The following is a 17956-nucleotide window of genomic DNA, read 5'->3' on the forward strand; positions in this document are numbered from 1 at the left end:
GTCCTCGACTTACAACTGCAATTGGGACCAGAACACCCGTTTCTAAGCAAGACAGTTGTTAAGTGAGTCGCAGCTGGGTTTTTTGCCATGGTTGTTAAGCAAATCACTGCAGTTTTTAAGTGGATCATAAGGTCGTTAAGCAAATCTAGCTTCCCCCCCAATTGATTTTGCTGGTCAGTAGCCAGCTGGGAAAGTCACAAATGGCGATCACATGACCCCGGGATGCTACAATAATTGTAAATAAATGTTGATTGCCAAGCAGCTGAAGTTTGACTATGTGGCTGTGGGGTTACGGCCACTGTTGTAGGTCACTTTTTTCAGTGCTGTTGTAATTTCTAATGGTTGCTAAATTACCTGTTCAGATTGAAGCTTTGGGGCACATAGTTCTGAACAGCAGGAAAAATAATAGAATTAGAATTATTAGAAATAGAAATAATAGAAATAGAATTAAATGGAATGGAATGGAATAGAATAGAATAGAATAGAATTTGGAAGGGACGTAGAGGTCTTCTAGTCCAACCCTATACCATTTCAGAAAAACAGTTGTCTAATCTCTTCTTAAAAACTTGCAGTATTGGAGCATTCACAACTTCTGGAATTCCCCTTTCTCCAGCATGTGGATGGAGAATCCATGAATGGGTTTAGACTGTCTTCCTGCCCAATTAGACTAAGTCTGACAAAGTTGCCACGCCTCCTGCTGGGCTTAAGTCCCACCCAGTCACGACTTAGTCTTCAGCCCAGTAGGACAGGATTATGGTTGGCTCCCTTGTCAGACTTTTGGGCAGGTTGTATATCTCTTTATTTCCCCTTCATGGATTCCCCGTTCACTCTATTACAGCGCTAGGATCAGCGCTGTTTCAAACCGTCCAGCGGTTTTTCCCCTCTCCTTTTTACGCTCACCCAAATTGAACAGAGCAAACAGGCCGTTAGTTCAGCAGGCAGCCTAAACTGTTGCAGCTTAGTGCTAGTTGTGAGTAAAAGGACATCCCATCCTGATTAACAGAAGACATATAGGTCTTAACATCCTTTGCTCTGTTACTGTCTGCTGTCCAGAGTCTTGGTGATTAGATTGTCACATACAGGTCGTCCTTGACTTACAACAGTTCATTTAGTGACCATTCAAAGTTACAACGGCACTAAAAAAAGTGACTTATGACCGGTTTTCACGCTTACGGCCATTGCAGTACCCCAACAGTCGCACAATCAACATTCAGATTCTTAGCAACTGACTCATATTTACAACGGTTGCCGTGTCCCACGGGGGTCACGTGATCCCCTTTTGCGACCTCCTGACAAGCAGAGTCAATGGGGGGGGGAAGCCAGATTCACTTGACAACTGTTGTTGCTAACTTGACAACTGCAGGGATTCCCCTTCAGCAAGAAAGGTTGTCAACTGGGGCAAATCTCACTTAACAAATGTCTTGCTTAGCAACCAAAATTTTGGGCTCAGTTGTGGTCATAGGTTGAGGACTACCAGTACATTGGACTGAGAAGAGGGTGTTTAATTGGGGCCATCATCAGAACTAAAGAAGCTTCTCGGAGGAGAAGCGAAACGTTTTCAAGAAAAAAAAAAGCTAAGAAAGTCCAGTTGCCTTTTGGGAAACACCTTTGGATAAGCCTTTCCCAGAGAACAGGGGTTGTCTGAAAGAGCAAGTCCCCTTCCAAGGGAGATCACAGCTCAACCTGGTTGTGCTATCACTTCTTTGCGGCTGATCTTGCACGAAGCAGTCTAGTCTTTTCAACCAGTGGTACGGGTACCACCTGTGGTACATTGGCACCTGGCAGGTGGTACGCGACCATCCTAGAAAAGTGGTAGCGGGGGAGGGGAATGAGCTGAACCGGTGGCAGCACCGCACAAGCCTGAGTGAGAGATGGATGGAGCTGCAGGGCTGTCAGGCTCAGTGGAAGCGCCAGGATCAGTGCCGCTTTCCAACTGATCGGCGCTTCTTCGGGGCTGTCAGGGCTGGAGCTCGGCGCTGATCCTGGCGCTTCTGCTGAGCCCAGAAGAAGCACCAATCAGCTGGAAAACAGCACTGATCCTGGCACTTCTGCTGAGCCCAGAAGAAGCGCCGATCAGCTGGAATGTTGCAGCCTCTCCAGGGTCTTGTGATTTACATTCAGATGCTTGGCAACTGATTCATATTTATGACGGTCACAGTGTCCCAGGGTCATGTGAAGTGACCAAAACCTGCTGCAACCACCCAGTAGACGGGGAGAATAAAAACCAAACACCCCCCCACCCCACCCCCGCTGCCAATCCTCAACAGAAATGCTCACAACAATGAAAACCTCGGACAGGAGGAAGAGCACCGCCAGGTGGGCAGGCAGGTGTCTTGCTCGGCTGTGGCTTGGGGGGCACTTTTTTCAGTGCCATTGTAACTTCGAACAGTCACTAAGCAAACTGTTGTAAGTCGAGGACTATCTGTACTTTATCACTTTTTTCATTTTTATTTTTTTGGGGACATCAAATTTTTGACACCTTTCTAGGCGACTGGTGGTACTCGGATGTTGCCGTACACTAAAAGTGGTACAATGGGTGAAAAGGTTGAAAAGCCCTGGTCTAGTCTATATTTTCAGCCATGGGACATTCCTCTCTTCTTGTTTGATAAAACAAAAGTATTGGCAAGCATAGATTCCTTTCTAAACACGGCCTCTGATTCGATTTCTTTCTGTACAGCTGCATATTATTGAGGTTGGGGCACCTCCCACCGGAAACCAGCCATTCCCCAAGAAAGCTGTAGATGTCTTCTTCCCACCAGAAGCCCAGAATGACTTCCCAGTAGCAATGCAGGTATGGTATATTATCCAGGAACGGCCTTTCCGTGTTCGTCCTGGAAAGCTTTGGAATAGGCAGGCTGTCTGGCTATGCAATCCAATTTGGTCTAATGCAGGAGTGTCTAGCTTTTGCAACTTTTAAGACTAGTGGACTTCAACTCCCAGAGTTCCCCAGCCAGCCATGCTGGCTGGGGAATTCTGGGAGTTGAAGTCCACAAAGTCTTAAAGTTGTCAAGGCTTGACATCCCTAGTCTAGTGGTTAAGTCACCAGGTTAGACTGTGAGTTCAAGTCCTGCCTTAGCCATGACAGCCAGTTGAGTGACTTTCGGCCAGTTACCAGGAATTCTAGACCCACCTTAGGCTTGAGAAACTAGCTGGTTGACTTGGGGCCAGTCCTCAGGAGAAGGGAGTTCTAGTCCTGCCTTAGCCATGGCAGCCAGCTGGGTGACTTTGGGCCAGTCACTCACTCTTGGCTCAACCCACCTCACAGGGTTGTTGCGGAGAAAACGAGGAGGAGGAGGAGGGTGTGTTTGCTGCCTTGAGCTATTTGTAGAAATAACAGAGTGGGATACAAATGGCTAACTAAATAATAGAAGGGCTTAAAAGGAACCATGTCAAGGCCCCAAACGAATTAGCAAACCTCAAGACTGCCCAGCTCTCGGCCTTGCCGTTTAACATTGTAGCTGCTTTTTACAGAGCAAAGTTCAGGTGTTTGGGGGGGGCTTCTGTAGGCATACAGTCAGTGAGCCTCTCGATCCTTCGTCTGGGTAGCTTTGCAACTTGGCAGTTGGACAGTTCAAACAATCTATATGAACAGATTGTATTTTTGATCCAACCAGGAATCTGCACGCCTTGCTGCTTTACAAGAGCAGAGTTCATCATCCTAAACGTCTGCTTGTGTTCTTTTAAAATCATGTGCAGAAAAGCATTAACACCGTGGGAGGAAAGTGCAGTGGGCATATTGTGTGTGTGGGGCGGGGGGGCTTGAAGGACACAGGGAAGATCCGTTACCAGGCAAGGATGAGATAAATGAAGGTTGAACCCAGGCCAAGAAAGTGGTTTACGAAAGCATCTGAGAGAGAGTCCTCTTCCCTCAAATTCACCTGAAGATAAATATGGGAGGAAAAGAAATACATTCAGTCTTGCAAGATTTTTTTTTTTACAACAGTCGTAATAAAAGCAGCTTTCGGTCTACATAAGAGTCTGCTCTGCCTTATTCTTTCCCCTTCTATTCAGCTGAGTCTGATTCTTGGCAATTCCTGCAGTTTTCTTGGCAGGTCTGTTTTCAGAAGTGGTTTGACTATTGCCACCTTCCTGGGGCTGAGAGAAAGAGCTGGCCCAGGGTCACCCAGATGGCTTTATGCCTAAAGTGGGACTAGAACTCACAGTCTCCTGGTGATTTGTCCAAAGTCACCCAGCTGGCTTTCATGTTGTCAGGTCTGCTAACATTGGATGTTCTTGCTTGCCATATGTGAAGAAGCAAACATGTTTTATTTAGCCTACATATCACTTCAAGAGTTAAAGCAGACAATACTAGTCTAGGAGGTGGGAAAGTATGCCAGCTAATCATAACAATATCTCAGCATAGCACAGCCAAGGTCAGCGTAACAGGAGAAATAGGGAGGGAGAAATTCACACTTCAAACTAATTGGAGCATATGATTGATGACTGTAAAATGAGGGAGTGAGTTATGCAGTTGTTACGGGTGCTTGGGTGGTGGGAGGTTCAGTTTTTGGCTTTGTATTGTTCGTGCGGAAGCCATGTAGCCAATTAAAGGATTCTTTAAGGTAATTAAGCCTCAAAGTTCTTTGAAAAGCTGCTTCTTTTCGGAACCATGTCATCAAACCAAAAACCACAAACTTTTAAAACCATTTAGGGGTCCCTTACCCCAGTCACTATCCCTAAAATAACGGGGATCGTTTGACAAAGATAAGGGGAAGATCTCACCATGGAAGAAGAGGGAAGGCCTGAGGCCAGCACCCCTCCAGCCGCAACCTCCCCAGGAGGGGGAGCGACAGCAGCAGCTTCCCCAGGGAGAGGAGCGACAGCTAGCCAGCCGATGGAGAAGAAATCCTTGCAAACTCCCCAGCTGAGAGCGAGACCAAAACTATCAGGAGAGCTGATTTGGTCGTCAGACTGGGATAAGCCGAGCGAAGGCTCTGGACGATTCCACACAGCCCTGCCAGCAGATGAGCGTGAGTCACAACAAAGGGATTCTTACATATTGCCTTCCCCCTCCCAGTGGAGAGCTGCCCGGCCGTCTGTCACTGAAGACTCGGGTGAGTTGAAATACCCACCTGCAGTTCGCAGTGGGTCATTAGACTACCTGGCAGAGAGATTTGAAGAGTTAGAAGTGTGGAGCGAAGAGCAGCTCCTGTTGAGAGAGGCACCCAGCCCCACCCTTGCAGAACAAATAGTTTTTCAACCCCTGGGGTCCCCTGCCAAAGCCTCCAGCCCCACAGAGAGAGAAAACCCCAGCCTGGGCCCCCTACAGCAAGGTGAAACCAAGCAACCCCCACAGAGGAGTGATCAACTATCTCTGAGCCTACATCAACTAATAGAGGCCTTGCAGCAGCTTGAGGTAGTGCAAAAGCCAGGAGAGCTACAGCCGGTGATCTTACAGATTAGGGATGCCCAGCAACAACCCCCACTTGCTCAGCAGCCATTGAGGGGCCTACAGCAGCAGGGGGCATCACCAGCCCCCGCTGGACAACAGCAGAGAAGACAGCAGCAACCCCCGCCCAGACAGCAACCCGGGGAAGATCTGCAACGACTCGAGAGGCCAGTGTTACCGGTGTGGCAGCAGCAGGCAGGATGGGGCCAACAGCAACTGGGGGCACCACGTCAACAGCAGAGAATCCAGCAACCATTGGATCAGCAGGCAGGATGGGGCCAACAGCAATTGGGGGCACCACGTCAACCGCAGAGAATCCAGCAACCGTTGGATTGGCAGGCAGGATGGGGCCAACAGCAACTGGAGACACCACGTCAACAGCAGAGAATCCAGCAACCGTTGGATCGGCAGGCAGGATGGGGCCAACAGCACCTGGAGGCATCACGTCAACAACAGAGAATCCAGCAACCGTTGGATCAGCAGGCAGGATGGGGCCAACAGCAACTGGGGGCACCACGTCAACAGCGTAGAGTCCAACAACCAGTGGATCAGCAACAACTGGGGGTACCACGTCAACAGCAGAGAGCCCAGCAGCCATGGGACCAGCAACCGGGGTGCGGCCAGCAGCAACAGCCCCAGTGGGGGCCGCAACAGCCTGTGTTTGCATCACCCTTCAAAGCAACCTTCGATGGGGATCCAGAGAAGCTGATTTTTTTTCTCAACCAAGGGCGCTCTCACTTGAACCACTGGGCCTATCATTTTCTGGACCCAGGTGCCATGGTCGACGTTATTGCATCCAACCTAGAGGGAGAAGCAGCTGAATGGCTGAATAATTTATATAGTGAGCAAGCCCCCGAATTGGAAGATCCCCACCTTTTCCTCTTAGGTCTGAAAGAACGATTTGAGGACCCATCCATAGGCCTCAAAGCAGCAAGACAAATTCACAAAATAAAACAAGCCGGGAGGCCTGCCCTGGAGTACGTGCGAGAGTTCCGCAAGTTAGCAGGCCGAACAGAGGGGTGGTCCGAACAATCCCTGGTTCAATACTTTGTTGAGGGATTGGACGATCACCTCTCTCAGGCTTGCATCTACCGAGAAGTACCCGATCGGCTACAGGAGTGGTACCAGACAGTGGTGAAGCTGGACGTCAAGCTCTCTCGTTACAAGAAGCCTCTCTCACCTGAAATGGAATCGAAGCCAGAACGACCCAGACGACAACCAACCCCCTGGAGACCTCCAACAACTGCATCTACCGAAAGACCCAAACTACCTGTAGGGCCTCCACTCTCGTGCTTCCGATGCGGACAGCAGAGACATCGAGCAGCGAACTGCCCAGTTCCCTACCCCCAACAACAAGGCAGGCCGAAACCCGCAGCGAAAAAGAAATCTGATCAACAGCCACCGAGAGGAAAATCCAATCGGAAACAAGAACTGGCTGTCCAGGTCGCATCCCCTGCACAGGAGGACGCCGGGACTAAGGCTGGATCCCTCCCAGCTCTACCCTCTCTTGACAGTGAGGACGAAGGGGAGAACGACCCAATGGTGAGTCCACAAATCCCACCTTTTTCGCTAGCTGCCAAACTTATAATCCCTAAATCTGGGGTACAAATGAATTTAAATGTGCTAATAGATTCTGGATGCACCTGATGTATTATTAGCTTTCCCTTTGCCATGAAATTGGGCATTCGAGCAAAATCGCTCTCTGAACCCATGAGGTTTGAGCAAGCCGATGGGTCTCTCATGGGGGGGGGCCTCTTGTCACACAAGTAACTGAGCCCTTACGCCTAGAAATAGGTGCACACTGGGAGTTTATTCGCTTCCTGGTGGCTCCAAAAATGTCTGAGGCGGTGATCCTAGGATTAGCCTGGTTAGACAAAAGGAAACCATTTATCTGGTGGGAGAAAGGAATGAGAACCGTGAGACTACCTATAGAGCCTGATCCCCCCATTGAGTCAACGGATGTTGCAGGGCACCTTAGGCCACCCAACGAGCGAGCGCACATGGCCACCTCACCGCCTCGGGCCGAACCAGTCATCCCCAATGAGTACTGGGACCTGGCGAAGGTTTTTAGTGAAAAAGAATGTGATGCCCTACCCCCTCACAGACCCAATGACTGCTCCATCGAACTGGTGCCAGGAGCCAAACTCCCACGACCGAGAATGTATGCTATGTCCCCCCTCGAAATGGAGGAGATGCAGCGATACGTGAACAAAAACCTAGCGAGGGGGTTTATTGAACGGGCCAAATCCACCATGGGAGCCCCTGTGTTATTCAAAGAGAAAAAAGATGGGTCTTTTCATCTCTGCGTGGACTATAAGGGTCTCAATGCTGTGAGTGTGGAAAACAAATACCCACTCCCCCTCCTAAAGGACTTATTAACTCATCTGGCTAAAGGGAGTGTCTTCACTAAATTAGACCTGAGAGAGGCATACTACCGGGTGAGAATAAAAGAGGGAGACGAGTGGAAAACTGCCTTCAACTGTCCAGTGGGGAGCTATCAGTTCAAAGTCATGCCGTTTGGACTACAGGGGGCCCCAGCTGTATTTATGCAGTTGATTAATGAGGTACTACATGATCACTTGTACAAAGGGGTTTTGGTGTATCTTGATGATATCTTGATATATAGCACGAACATGACTGATCACATAAAGCTGGTAAGAGAAGTGTTAAAGAAACTATTGAATGCCAAGCTTTATGCCAAACTGTCGAAATGTGAATTTCATCAAACTCGATTGGACTATCTTGGCTACAGAATTTCCAATGAGGGTATTGAAATGGACCCAGCCAAGGTGAAAGCCATAATTGAATGGCAGCCCCCAAAGACTCGCAAACAGCTCCAGAGCTTTCTGGGTTTTGCCAACTTTTATTGTCAATTTATCCCCTCTTTTGCCGAGATTGCCCTACCCCTTACCGAACTACTCAAAACAGGCAAAGGAGGAGGAAAGCCACGACCGGGCCAACCACTAGCATGGACAATGGGTTGTCAAACAGCTTTTGAGAACTTAAAAAGACTATTTGCTGCTGAACCGGTCCTAAAGCACCCCTGCCCAGGGGAACCCTTTGTGATTCAAGCCGACGCCAGCAATGTGGCAGTTGGAGCTGTGTTACTGCAAAAGAACAAAAATGGGATCCTGCAACCCTGCGGCTACACCTCTAAGAAATTTACTGAGAGCGAGCGGAGATGGGCAATCTGGGAGAAAGAAGCCTTCGCGGTTAGATGGGCGTTATTAAACTGGCGACACTATCTAGAAGGGAGCAACGTGCCATTTGAGGTTTGGACTGATCTTCTCCCTTTTGCAGAGGTGGCGTACAATAATTCTGTGCACAGCAGCACCAGTTACACGCCTTTCAGAGTGGCCACAGGAAAAGAGTTCAACCCAATACCTGAATATCCTCAGATGCCCTCCGCTTCCCAAACACTTGACCAATGGGTGAGGGGGTGGGAAGAAGTTTGGAGAAACACAAAAACCGCTTTAAAAAAGACTTTTGAAACCTATAAAAAGCAGGCTGATAAAAAGAGGGCTCCCCAAAGAACATTCCAAGTTGGGGAAAAGGTTTATTTGTCAACTAAATACCTACGCCTCAAGTTGCCCAGCAAGAAATTGGGGCCAAAGTTCTTGGGGCCTTTCCCCATAGTAAGAATCATCAACCCAGTCACAGTAGAGCTAAAACTCCCTAAACTCTTAGGGAAAATTCACCCAGTTTTCCATTGTAGCTTGTTGAAACCATATCGTGACTCCACGTTAAGACCTCCTCCAAAAAAGGCACCTGGGCCCCTCGTGGTTGCGGGACAGACCCACTATGAAGTAAAGCGTATTCTTGATTCTAGAATTTTTAGAGGGAAATTGCAGTACCTAGTACAATGGAAGGGATACCCATTATCTGAAGCCACCTGGGTGAAATCCAGTGAAGTGAAAGCTGACAGATTGGTCAAAAGATTTCATATGAAAAACCCCAACAAACCGAAAGATAACCCTTAACCTATGCTTCTGTTTACAGGATCTGTCCTTCGTCTAAGGGGGGGGGCGGATGTCAAGTCTGCTAACATTGGATGTTCTTGCTTGCCATATGTGAAGAAGCAAACATGTTTTATTTAGCCTACATATCACTTCAAGAGTTAAAGCAGACAATACTAGTCTAGGAGGTGGGAAAGTATGCCAGCTAATCATAACAATATCTCAGCATAGCACAGCCAAGGTCAGCGTAACAGGAGAAATAGGGAGGGAGCAATTCACACTTCAAACTAATTGGAGCATATGATTGATGACTGTAAAATGAGGGAGTGAGTTATGCGTTGTTACGGGTGCTTGGGTGGTGGGAGGTTCAGTTTTTGGCTTTGTATTGTTCGTGCCGAAGCTATGTAGCCAATTAAAGGATTCTTTAAGGTAATTAAGCCTCAAAGTTCTTTGAAAAGCTGCTTCTTTTCGGAACCATGTCACATGTAAGATAGCTAGAACTAGGTAAGATAGCTCTGACTACAACTCAGAATCTCCTGGTGATTAGCTCAAAGTCACCCAACCGACTTTTACGTTTAAGGCCAGGACTAGAATTCACAGTCTCCCAGTTTCTTGCCTGATGCCTTAACCCAGTGATGGCGAACCTTTTAGAGACCGAGTGCCCAAATTGCAACCCAAAACCACTTATACATCATCGGGTGCCGGGTGGCCGTGGCCCATTGGCTGGGTATGCCCATTGGGTGGGAGTGGCTGCAGTGGTAACGGCAGACTGGGTGGGACTAAAACGTTCAATCAATCAATTCCAACTTTACAAGATTTTTTTCCCCGCAAGAAATTGAAATTGACTGATTGATTGAACCTTTTTTTTTTTTTTTGCACGTGGCTGTGGAGGCCTAAAGCAAAAAGGTTTTATAAAACCCAGCTGAAGGCCTAGGACTGGGGCGACGGCACGCGTGCCCATAGAGAGGGCTCTGAGTGCCGCCTCTGGCACCCGTGCCATAGGTTCGCCACCACTGCCTTAACCATTACACCATACAGATTCTTATAAGCCTTTTACCTTACCGGGCTCATATAAAGTCTACTAACATTTTTGAAACCTGGGGATGGATGAAGTAAGATTTGTTTAATGCAGGCTACCTGTTGCTATGAGTAGGACTGAAGCTTGATTCAGAAGACCGTACTAACTTGTTCGGCTTATATCACATATGCCAACGCTGCTAACATTGGATGTTCTTGCTTTGACAACATATGGAGATCATGCCTTTTTCTTTCTTATACGTTACTCTTAGAATTAGATGATATTGGGGGAGGGGGAGGCATGCAATGGGAGTTAGACATACAATATTGTAATAAGAACTGATAAGGGATGGCGGGAGAAAGACCTGGGCGGAAAGCCAGCACTTCAAACTAATTGGAGAATGTGATTTATGACTGTTAGTTGTGGGAGGGAATTGCGCTTTGATCTATGTGCTGAAGGGAGGGGAAGTTAGATTCTGGCTTCAATTATGTACCTGCCCAAGCTATGCTGCTCAATTAAAGATTCTTTTAAGGAAAGCAATGCTTCAAAGTTCTTTGAAGAGTTTCATCTTTCGGAACCATGACAACATACCTTGAACTGCCTTTGGTGGTACAGTATGTTCCCTGGGATAAGAACCCTTCTTGGTCTCCTCTTTCTGTTTGCAGATTAGCGAGAAGCACGATGTGGTCTTCCTGATCACAAAATACGGTTACATCCATCTCTACGACCTTGAAACAGGCACCTGCATCTACATGAACAGAATCAGTGGAGAAACGATCTTCGTGACTGCGCCACACGAAGCCACGGCTGGAATCATTGGGGTCAACAGGAAAGGACAGGTAATGAGGCTTTAATGTTTGGGGGGGAGCTTAGGAGGATTGTTACTGGATTGAGGCCAGGTGGGTCCAGGACTCCATCTGTACAGGTAACCCTCGACTTACAGCCACAATTGAGCCCAAAGTTTACATTCCTAAGCAAGACACTTTGCCCCATTTTATGACCTTTCTGGCCACAGCTAAGCAAATCAAAAGCAGTTGTTAAGTTAGTAACACGGTTGTTAAGTGAATCCGGCTTCCCCATTGACTTGGCTTGTCAGAAGGTTGCAGAAGGCGGTCACATGACCCTCCAGGGACACTATCCATCCTAAGTACAAGCCAGTTGCCAAGTGTTCAAATTTTGACCACATGACCACGGGGATGCTGCCACGGTCGTAAGTGTGAAAAACGGCCACTACTCAATTTTTTTGCAGTGCCTTCGCAACTTTGAATGGCCCCTAACCGAATGGTTGTTAGTCAAAGGCCATCTTGAAAATGTAGCTATTTTTCTTGAGCGTTTAGCTCAGAGCTTTTCAACCAGTGGTACGGGTAACACCTGTGGTACATTGGCACCTGGCAGGTGGTACGCGACCATCCTAGAAAAGTGGTAGCGGGGGAGGGGAATGAGCTGAATTGGTGGCAGCACCACACAAGCCTGAGCGAGAGATGGCTGGAGCTGCAGGGCTGTCAGGGCTCAGTGGAAGCGCCAGGATCAGCCCCAAGCTCCAGCTGGAGCTCGGCGCTGATCCTGGTGCATCTGCTGAGCCCAGAAGAAGCGCCAATCAGCTGGAATGTTGCAGCATCTCCAGGGTCTTGTGATTTACATTCAAATGCTTGGCAATTGATTCATATTTATGACGGTCACAGTGTCCCAGGGTCATGTGAAGTGACCAAAACCTGCTGCAACCACCCAGTAGACGGGGGGGAATAAAAACCAAACACCCCCCACCCCACCCCCGCTGCCAATCCTCAACAGAAATGCTCACAACAATGAAAACCTCGGACAGGAGGAAGAGCACCGCCGAGCGGGCAGGCAGGTGTCTTGCTCGGCTGTGGCTAGGGGGGCACTTTTTTCAGTGCCATTGTAACTTCGAACAGTCACTAAGCAAACTTTTGTAAGTCGAGGACTACCTGTACTTTATCACTTTTTTTCTTTTTTGGGTGGGTCATCAAGTTTTTGACACCTTGCTAGGTGACTGGTGGTACTCGAAAGTTGCCATATCCTAAAAGGGGTACAATGGATGAAAAGGTTGAAAAGCCCTGGTTTAGCTGACTAACTAAAATTTCATGCAGTAATTTGGATTGTAAGTCCACCACCATCAAACCTTGGTGTGCTGCCCGTTCGGCAAAATAAGTCAAAAGGCTTGTGTTTGAATAGCAGTAGGTCAAAGTTCACAACCTGTGGAAAAGCTGCTCTTGGCAATGTTTAACAGCATCGACCTTGAAAGATCTTTCTTGATCCCGGATGATACCGGCTTTCAGTTCTGGCCTGCTCTCAACTGCAGAGGGCTGCCTTCCTGCCAGGAATTGGAGCTGCCAAACTGGTTCGTTTCTTCTCCTGCAAAAAAATAAATAAATAAGTGAAAATAAAAACGGGGTGCTTTGGGTTAAGGAGAAGGCATACCCTGAAGCTTCACAGCTCTTTGATCCAAAAGCTGCCTCTTATCCTCTTTGTCTCCTAAAAAGCACACAAGACAATCCGTGCGTGCACTTTTCTCTTGTTAATCTGTTACTGCTTCGTAGTCGCACACAAACTCTGATGCCAGGGACGGATGGGCCTCTCCATAATCCTTAACTGCATTTCAGAGCAAACATGCTCTTTGGTCGCCAAACACGTGATAAGGGAGAAAGTACACATTCTTAAGATGCGACAGAAGTTTGCAGAGCCTGTGAGCTGCCTTCACGATTGCTCCGAGGCAGTTTTCCCCCCAACCAGATGTTCCCCAGATGTGTGGAACTACAATGGCTTTCAGTCACGGAGTTTATAGTCCACCAGATCTGGAGTGCCTCTGGTGACTCCAACTGCTGCAGAAGTCACAGCTTTGAGCTTAGGACAGTGGTGGCGAACCTACAGTATGGCACGCGTGCCAGAGGCGGCACTCAGAGCCCTCTCTGTGGGCACGCATGCTGTTGCCCCATCCCCGCCTCCCCCCATGGCCCCCTTATCACCAGCAGCCCCCCCCCCGGAGGAGAGTCGCCCCCGAGCACAGCCGGCACGGAGCAACACAGCCAAGGACATGGCAGTGGGGACAAGACTCACCCCTTGCGCCCCGTCATGTGCAGATGATGCTGTGAGGCACGGGTGAAGGACGTGGCTGCCATGGTGCCGCCGCGCCGCCTGGGCGATCTGCTGCAGTGGGATGTGGAGGCGGTGGGTGGCCTTATGGGGGGCGGAATGAGGGGGCATGGAGCGGGACGGGCGTGGAGGCGGGGGCGCTTTTGGGGCACTCAGTCTCTAAAAGGTTCGCCATCACTGAGCTAGGATTTGCAAGAAGAAAAATAAGTCGCTTGAATATGATATTATTTAGGGTCTATGTCTGGGTAGGTCAGCGGAGGGAGCAAGATTAAGGATCTTAAAAGAAAACCTGCTCTGATGTTGAACAGAGCATGCTGTTAGTGCTGGAATTCCATTAAGATTAAACAACACTTTAATAAGAGCTTGTCGTCATTCCGCTCATCATGTTAATCTGTTAGTAAGCTACTATAGCTCCTTCAAAAAAAGTAAAAGAAAAGGATCCATCTGGCATCTGGTTACCAGCCTGGAAGAGGCACTCGTAGAAGCCCAAAGACGATTGTTTTTCTACTGCAATGGGTTTTTAATTTTTTTTAAATTAAAATTATCATAGTATAAAATACAAACGAAAATAAAGATGATAGGAAAATAAGAAAGGGGAAAGAGAGGTTTAGGTATAGGGCAGGGGTAGGTAACCTTGGCTCTTTTATGACTCGTGGACTTCAACTCCCAGAATTCCTGAGCCAGCCATGCTGAGGAGAAATGGAGAGGTTGCCATGCTGAGCCAGGCTGGCTCAGGAATTCTGGGAGTTGAAGTCCACGAGTCATAAAAGAGCCAAGGTTGCCTGCCCCTTTTATAGGGGGAAATAAAAGAAAAGGCATTGACTTCCAACTTTTTTTTAGCACAGTAAAGTACAAAATAAAATTACAGGGCTTAACTTTTTCCTTTACCAACTTACCAAATACTGGTCCCAGCTCTGTAACCACAAACGATATTAATCGGCAAAACCCAACATCAAAGAGTGCTGATTAGATAGGTTTGTTGTTATAAAAATGGCCAGTACATTTTTATACTTATCCCCCTGGTGGCGCAGTGGTTAAAATGCAGTATTGCAGGCAAACTCTGCCCACAGTCAGGAATTTGATCCTGACCGGCTCAAGGTTGACTCAGCCTTCCATCCTTCAGAGAACCCAAATTGTGGGGGGCCATATGCTGACTCTGTCAACCGCTCAGAGTGGGCTGTAAAGCTCTGGGAAGCGGTATATAAGTCTAAGCGCTACTGCTATATTAGTAAAAAGTTGATGCTGCAAATGTTACTATGAAGCACTAAAAGGAGTCAGAAGCCCATCTTGTCCTTTTCTTTTTAGCCCTTTATCCTCCAGTTCTCTCTCTTCCCTTTGTTCTCCCCCATTTCCCCACTACTTTCACTTTCACTTTTGTATTTTACAGCTTGATAGACTTAATAAAATTATTATTTAAAAAAAAAGAAAAAAAGAATGCAAGAGATCCTACTGAGGAACTACGGTCCTTCTCTCTCCCTGCATTTCAGGTGCTTTCCGTGTGTGTGGAGGAAGAGAACATTATCCCATACATCACCAATGTGCTGCAGAATCCCGACCTGGCCCTGCGAATGGCTGTCCGTAACAATCTTGCCGGTGCTGAAGAGCTCTTTGCCCGAAAGTTCAATGCCCTTTTTGCCCAAGGGAGCTACTCTGAAGCAGCCAAAGTAGCAGCAAACGCCCCGAAGGTATGGAAAATGTCCACCTGATCCAGGCTTTGTCTTCTGTTTTATCCACTAGCCAGGTCTGAATCCTCACTTCACTTCACATCCTGCCTGTTTCTTTGAGTTTGTTTTTTTTGGCACTGACGTACAAGTAGCCCTCAACTGATGACCACAGTTGGGGTTCAGAATTTTCATTGCTAAGCAAGTTGGTGGTTTAGTGCACAACTCCCCAACCTTTCCGGGTTGGCAGCCCGCAGGGAAATGTACGTGTGTGTGCGTGCACGCGCAAAACTGGTGCACCCACAACGGCGGTGCTAGCACCCGTGCGCACCCGTGGCACTGTTGGTGAGGCCGGCACCCGCGCACATGCGCAATCAGGCCGCTAGCGCCTGCGTTATGCTGGCGGCAGCGCTAACGCCCTCACACATGCCAAACGCCTGCTAGAGCCTGCGCAGCAGCACTAGCGCAAGTGGGGAGGGTGCATGCACACGTGCGCATCCTCGCTAGCCATTCTTGTGGTCAAGAGACTACAGACTGGGCCGCGGCCCACAGGTTGGGGACCTCTGGTTTGGTGCATTGCGCCTGATTTTACGGCCCTTTTCCCCACGGTTGATAAGCGATTCGTGGGAGTTGTTAAGCAAATCGTGCATTAAGCCAATCCGGCTTCCCATATTGACTTTGCTTGTTGGAAGCTGACTGGGAAGGTTGCAAATGGCAATCACAGGACTTTGAGACCTGGGGGATTCTGGGACATGGTCGTAAGACTGGTTGTAAGTCACTTTTCCCAATGCTGCTGTACCATCGAATGGTTGATAAATAGTTGTAAGTTGAGGGCTTATCTGAATTAGGGAGCATTGTTAGTCCTTATGGGGCTGTCACTTGGAAACCTTGATGGGTGACCTGAGCCTTTCTTGGCCATTGGTTGGCAATTGCCCTGACTTAAGTCTATTGTATGTGGTTTGGAATTTATTTATGTATAATTTATTTATAAATTTTACTGGCCACCCATCTGACCTCAGGGTAACTCTGGGTGGAATGACAGTTAAAATCGCCATTGGTGCCTTTTAATGCCCTTTTTGCAGTGGTTCAAACTGCACTGGCTGGTGGACTTTAGGAAAAAAGGGGGGAAGCAAGTCACATGCATGCATGCATGCATGCATACATACATACATACATACAAGTTCATTCCGAAACTAGACTGGGAGGGCTCCTGCCTATAGATTGACTGAAGACTTTTCAGCTGTGGTGGCCCAGTGGTTAGAATGCAGTATTGCAGGCCAAATGCCAGCAGTTCGATCCTGACTGGCTCAAGGTTGATTCAGCCTTCCATCCTTCTGAGGTCGGTAAAATGAGGACCCAGATTGTTGGGGGAAAATATGCTGACTCTGTAAACCGCTTAGAGAGGGCTGTAAAGCACTGTGTATATAAGTCTGAAGTGCTATTGCTATGGTAGTTTTTATTCAGAAGGAAGTGTGCATCTGGCAATAGGAGACCACCACCTTGGTTCTCTGCCAGGATAAATTAATGTTGATCAGGGTGAGAATGGGAGCTAGTCTTCCTGCTTTGAGTTAAGGCAATTAATAATCTGGGGGGGCTGTGTCCTTTCCTTTGAAAACAAGTTAAGCGAATCACACAGCCTGTCAAGCTTGAAGCTTGCTTTGCTGGTGCAACCTTGACACAGCCATTCAGTGATCTGACTCCCCCATTGACTTTGCTTATCGTGGTTGCCAAGAGCCCAAATTTTGACCACACGCCCCCGCGGATGCTGCGGTGGTTGCAAGTCGCCGTTTTCAGTGCCGTCGTAACCTGGAACAGTTACTAAACATATGGTTGAAAGTTGAGGACTACCAGTATATAAATTTTATATGGTGGCCGTTTGGCTGCCGGGTGACTCTGGGCCTCTGCACAAATTATTAAAGCAAAAATGCAAAGCATTTATATATTAACATTATCAGAAATTGGAAAAATTAAGAACAAGGACACAATGGAGGGTGGGTGGGATCTTCATTCTAGTCCACTACTTCCAGCATGAAACACACACACACACAATTGGGGCCCCAGGCAATTGGTAGAGCCAGATATCCATGTTATTTTCCTTGCTGACCATTTAACCTGGTTCTTTGCCCATTAACCTGGTTCTTTCAGGTCCAGCACCTACATTCCCTAAACATTCTTCTATGCTTGAAACTCTCCCAGAAAAGCTGTATTTATGCCACCTGATACTTCCTTCAAATCTTTTTTATTTTCTGTGATTTTTCTTCTTACACTCCTTGTAGCTGAGCAAAGCTGAATTGTGGGCGTTTGAAACCATCCCATAATTCCTTTCCTGTTTACTTCCTGTCTCCGATTCTCTTCCCTTCCGGCATTTCCTCTGGGCTGTTGTTAGAAAGTAGGCACCGGCTGTGATCTGTAGCAGCTCAGTATTTCTGTGTGTGCTCATATTCTACGTTTGAACAACTGAACAACTTTACTTTAGTCACAGAACTGTCTGCAATTTACTCGGAAGATTCACAGATGTGAACACATCTCCGAATAAATTAAAAAAGAGGTGGGGGAGGGAATAGAAAGGAATTACTTAATAAATGCAAACACTAACCTAATCATCAGATACAAGCCTGCAAGTTACCTCAATCAAATCAATGCATTAAAATTTCTAAGAGCTTGGACCTTTACACGCTGCTGTGCCTCGTACACTGTATCTTTGGAAGAGTTTCCAGAAAAATCCCCACACGACAAAAGGCTTGGTCATCGTAGTAAATCAAGTGCTATTGAAACAACACGCCAGGCATTTCTTATATTAAAGAAACTCATACTACATCCT

The 17956-nt window shown here is 47.7% G+C and overlaps 1 protein-coding gene across 1 annotated transcript in view; it reads left to right on the forward strand.

Moving 5' to 3' along the window:
- The window catches only part of LOC107294215 (clathrin heavy chain 1), a gene marked incomplete at its 3' end in the record, with an annotated part of 77954 nt that overhangs the window by 44016 nt on the left and 15982 nt on the right, over nt 1-17956 (forward strand). The window contains exons 6-8 of the mRNA XM_015823426.2: nt 2678-2791; nt 11029-11202; nt 14962-15159. Of these exons, the coding sequence (XP_015678912.2) occupies nt 2678-2791; nt 11029-11202; nt 14962-15159 (486 nt within the window). The remainder of the gene's footprint in view (nt 1-2677; nt 2792-11028; nt 11203-14961; nt 15160-17956) is intronic.

This window comes from Protobothrops mucrosquamatus, unplaced genomic scaffold, assembly GCF_001527695.2.
Source record: "Protobothrops mucrosquamatus isolate PMUCROS unplaced genomic scaffold, P.Mucros_1.0 scaffold1865, whole genome shotgun sequence".
NCBI lineage: Eukaryota > Metazoa > Chordata > Lepidosauria > Squamata > Viperidae > Protobothrops > Protobothrops mucrosquamatus.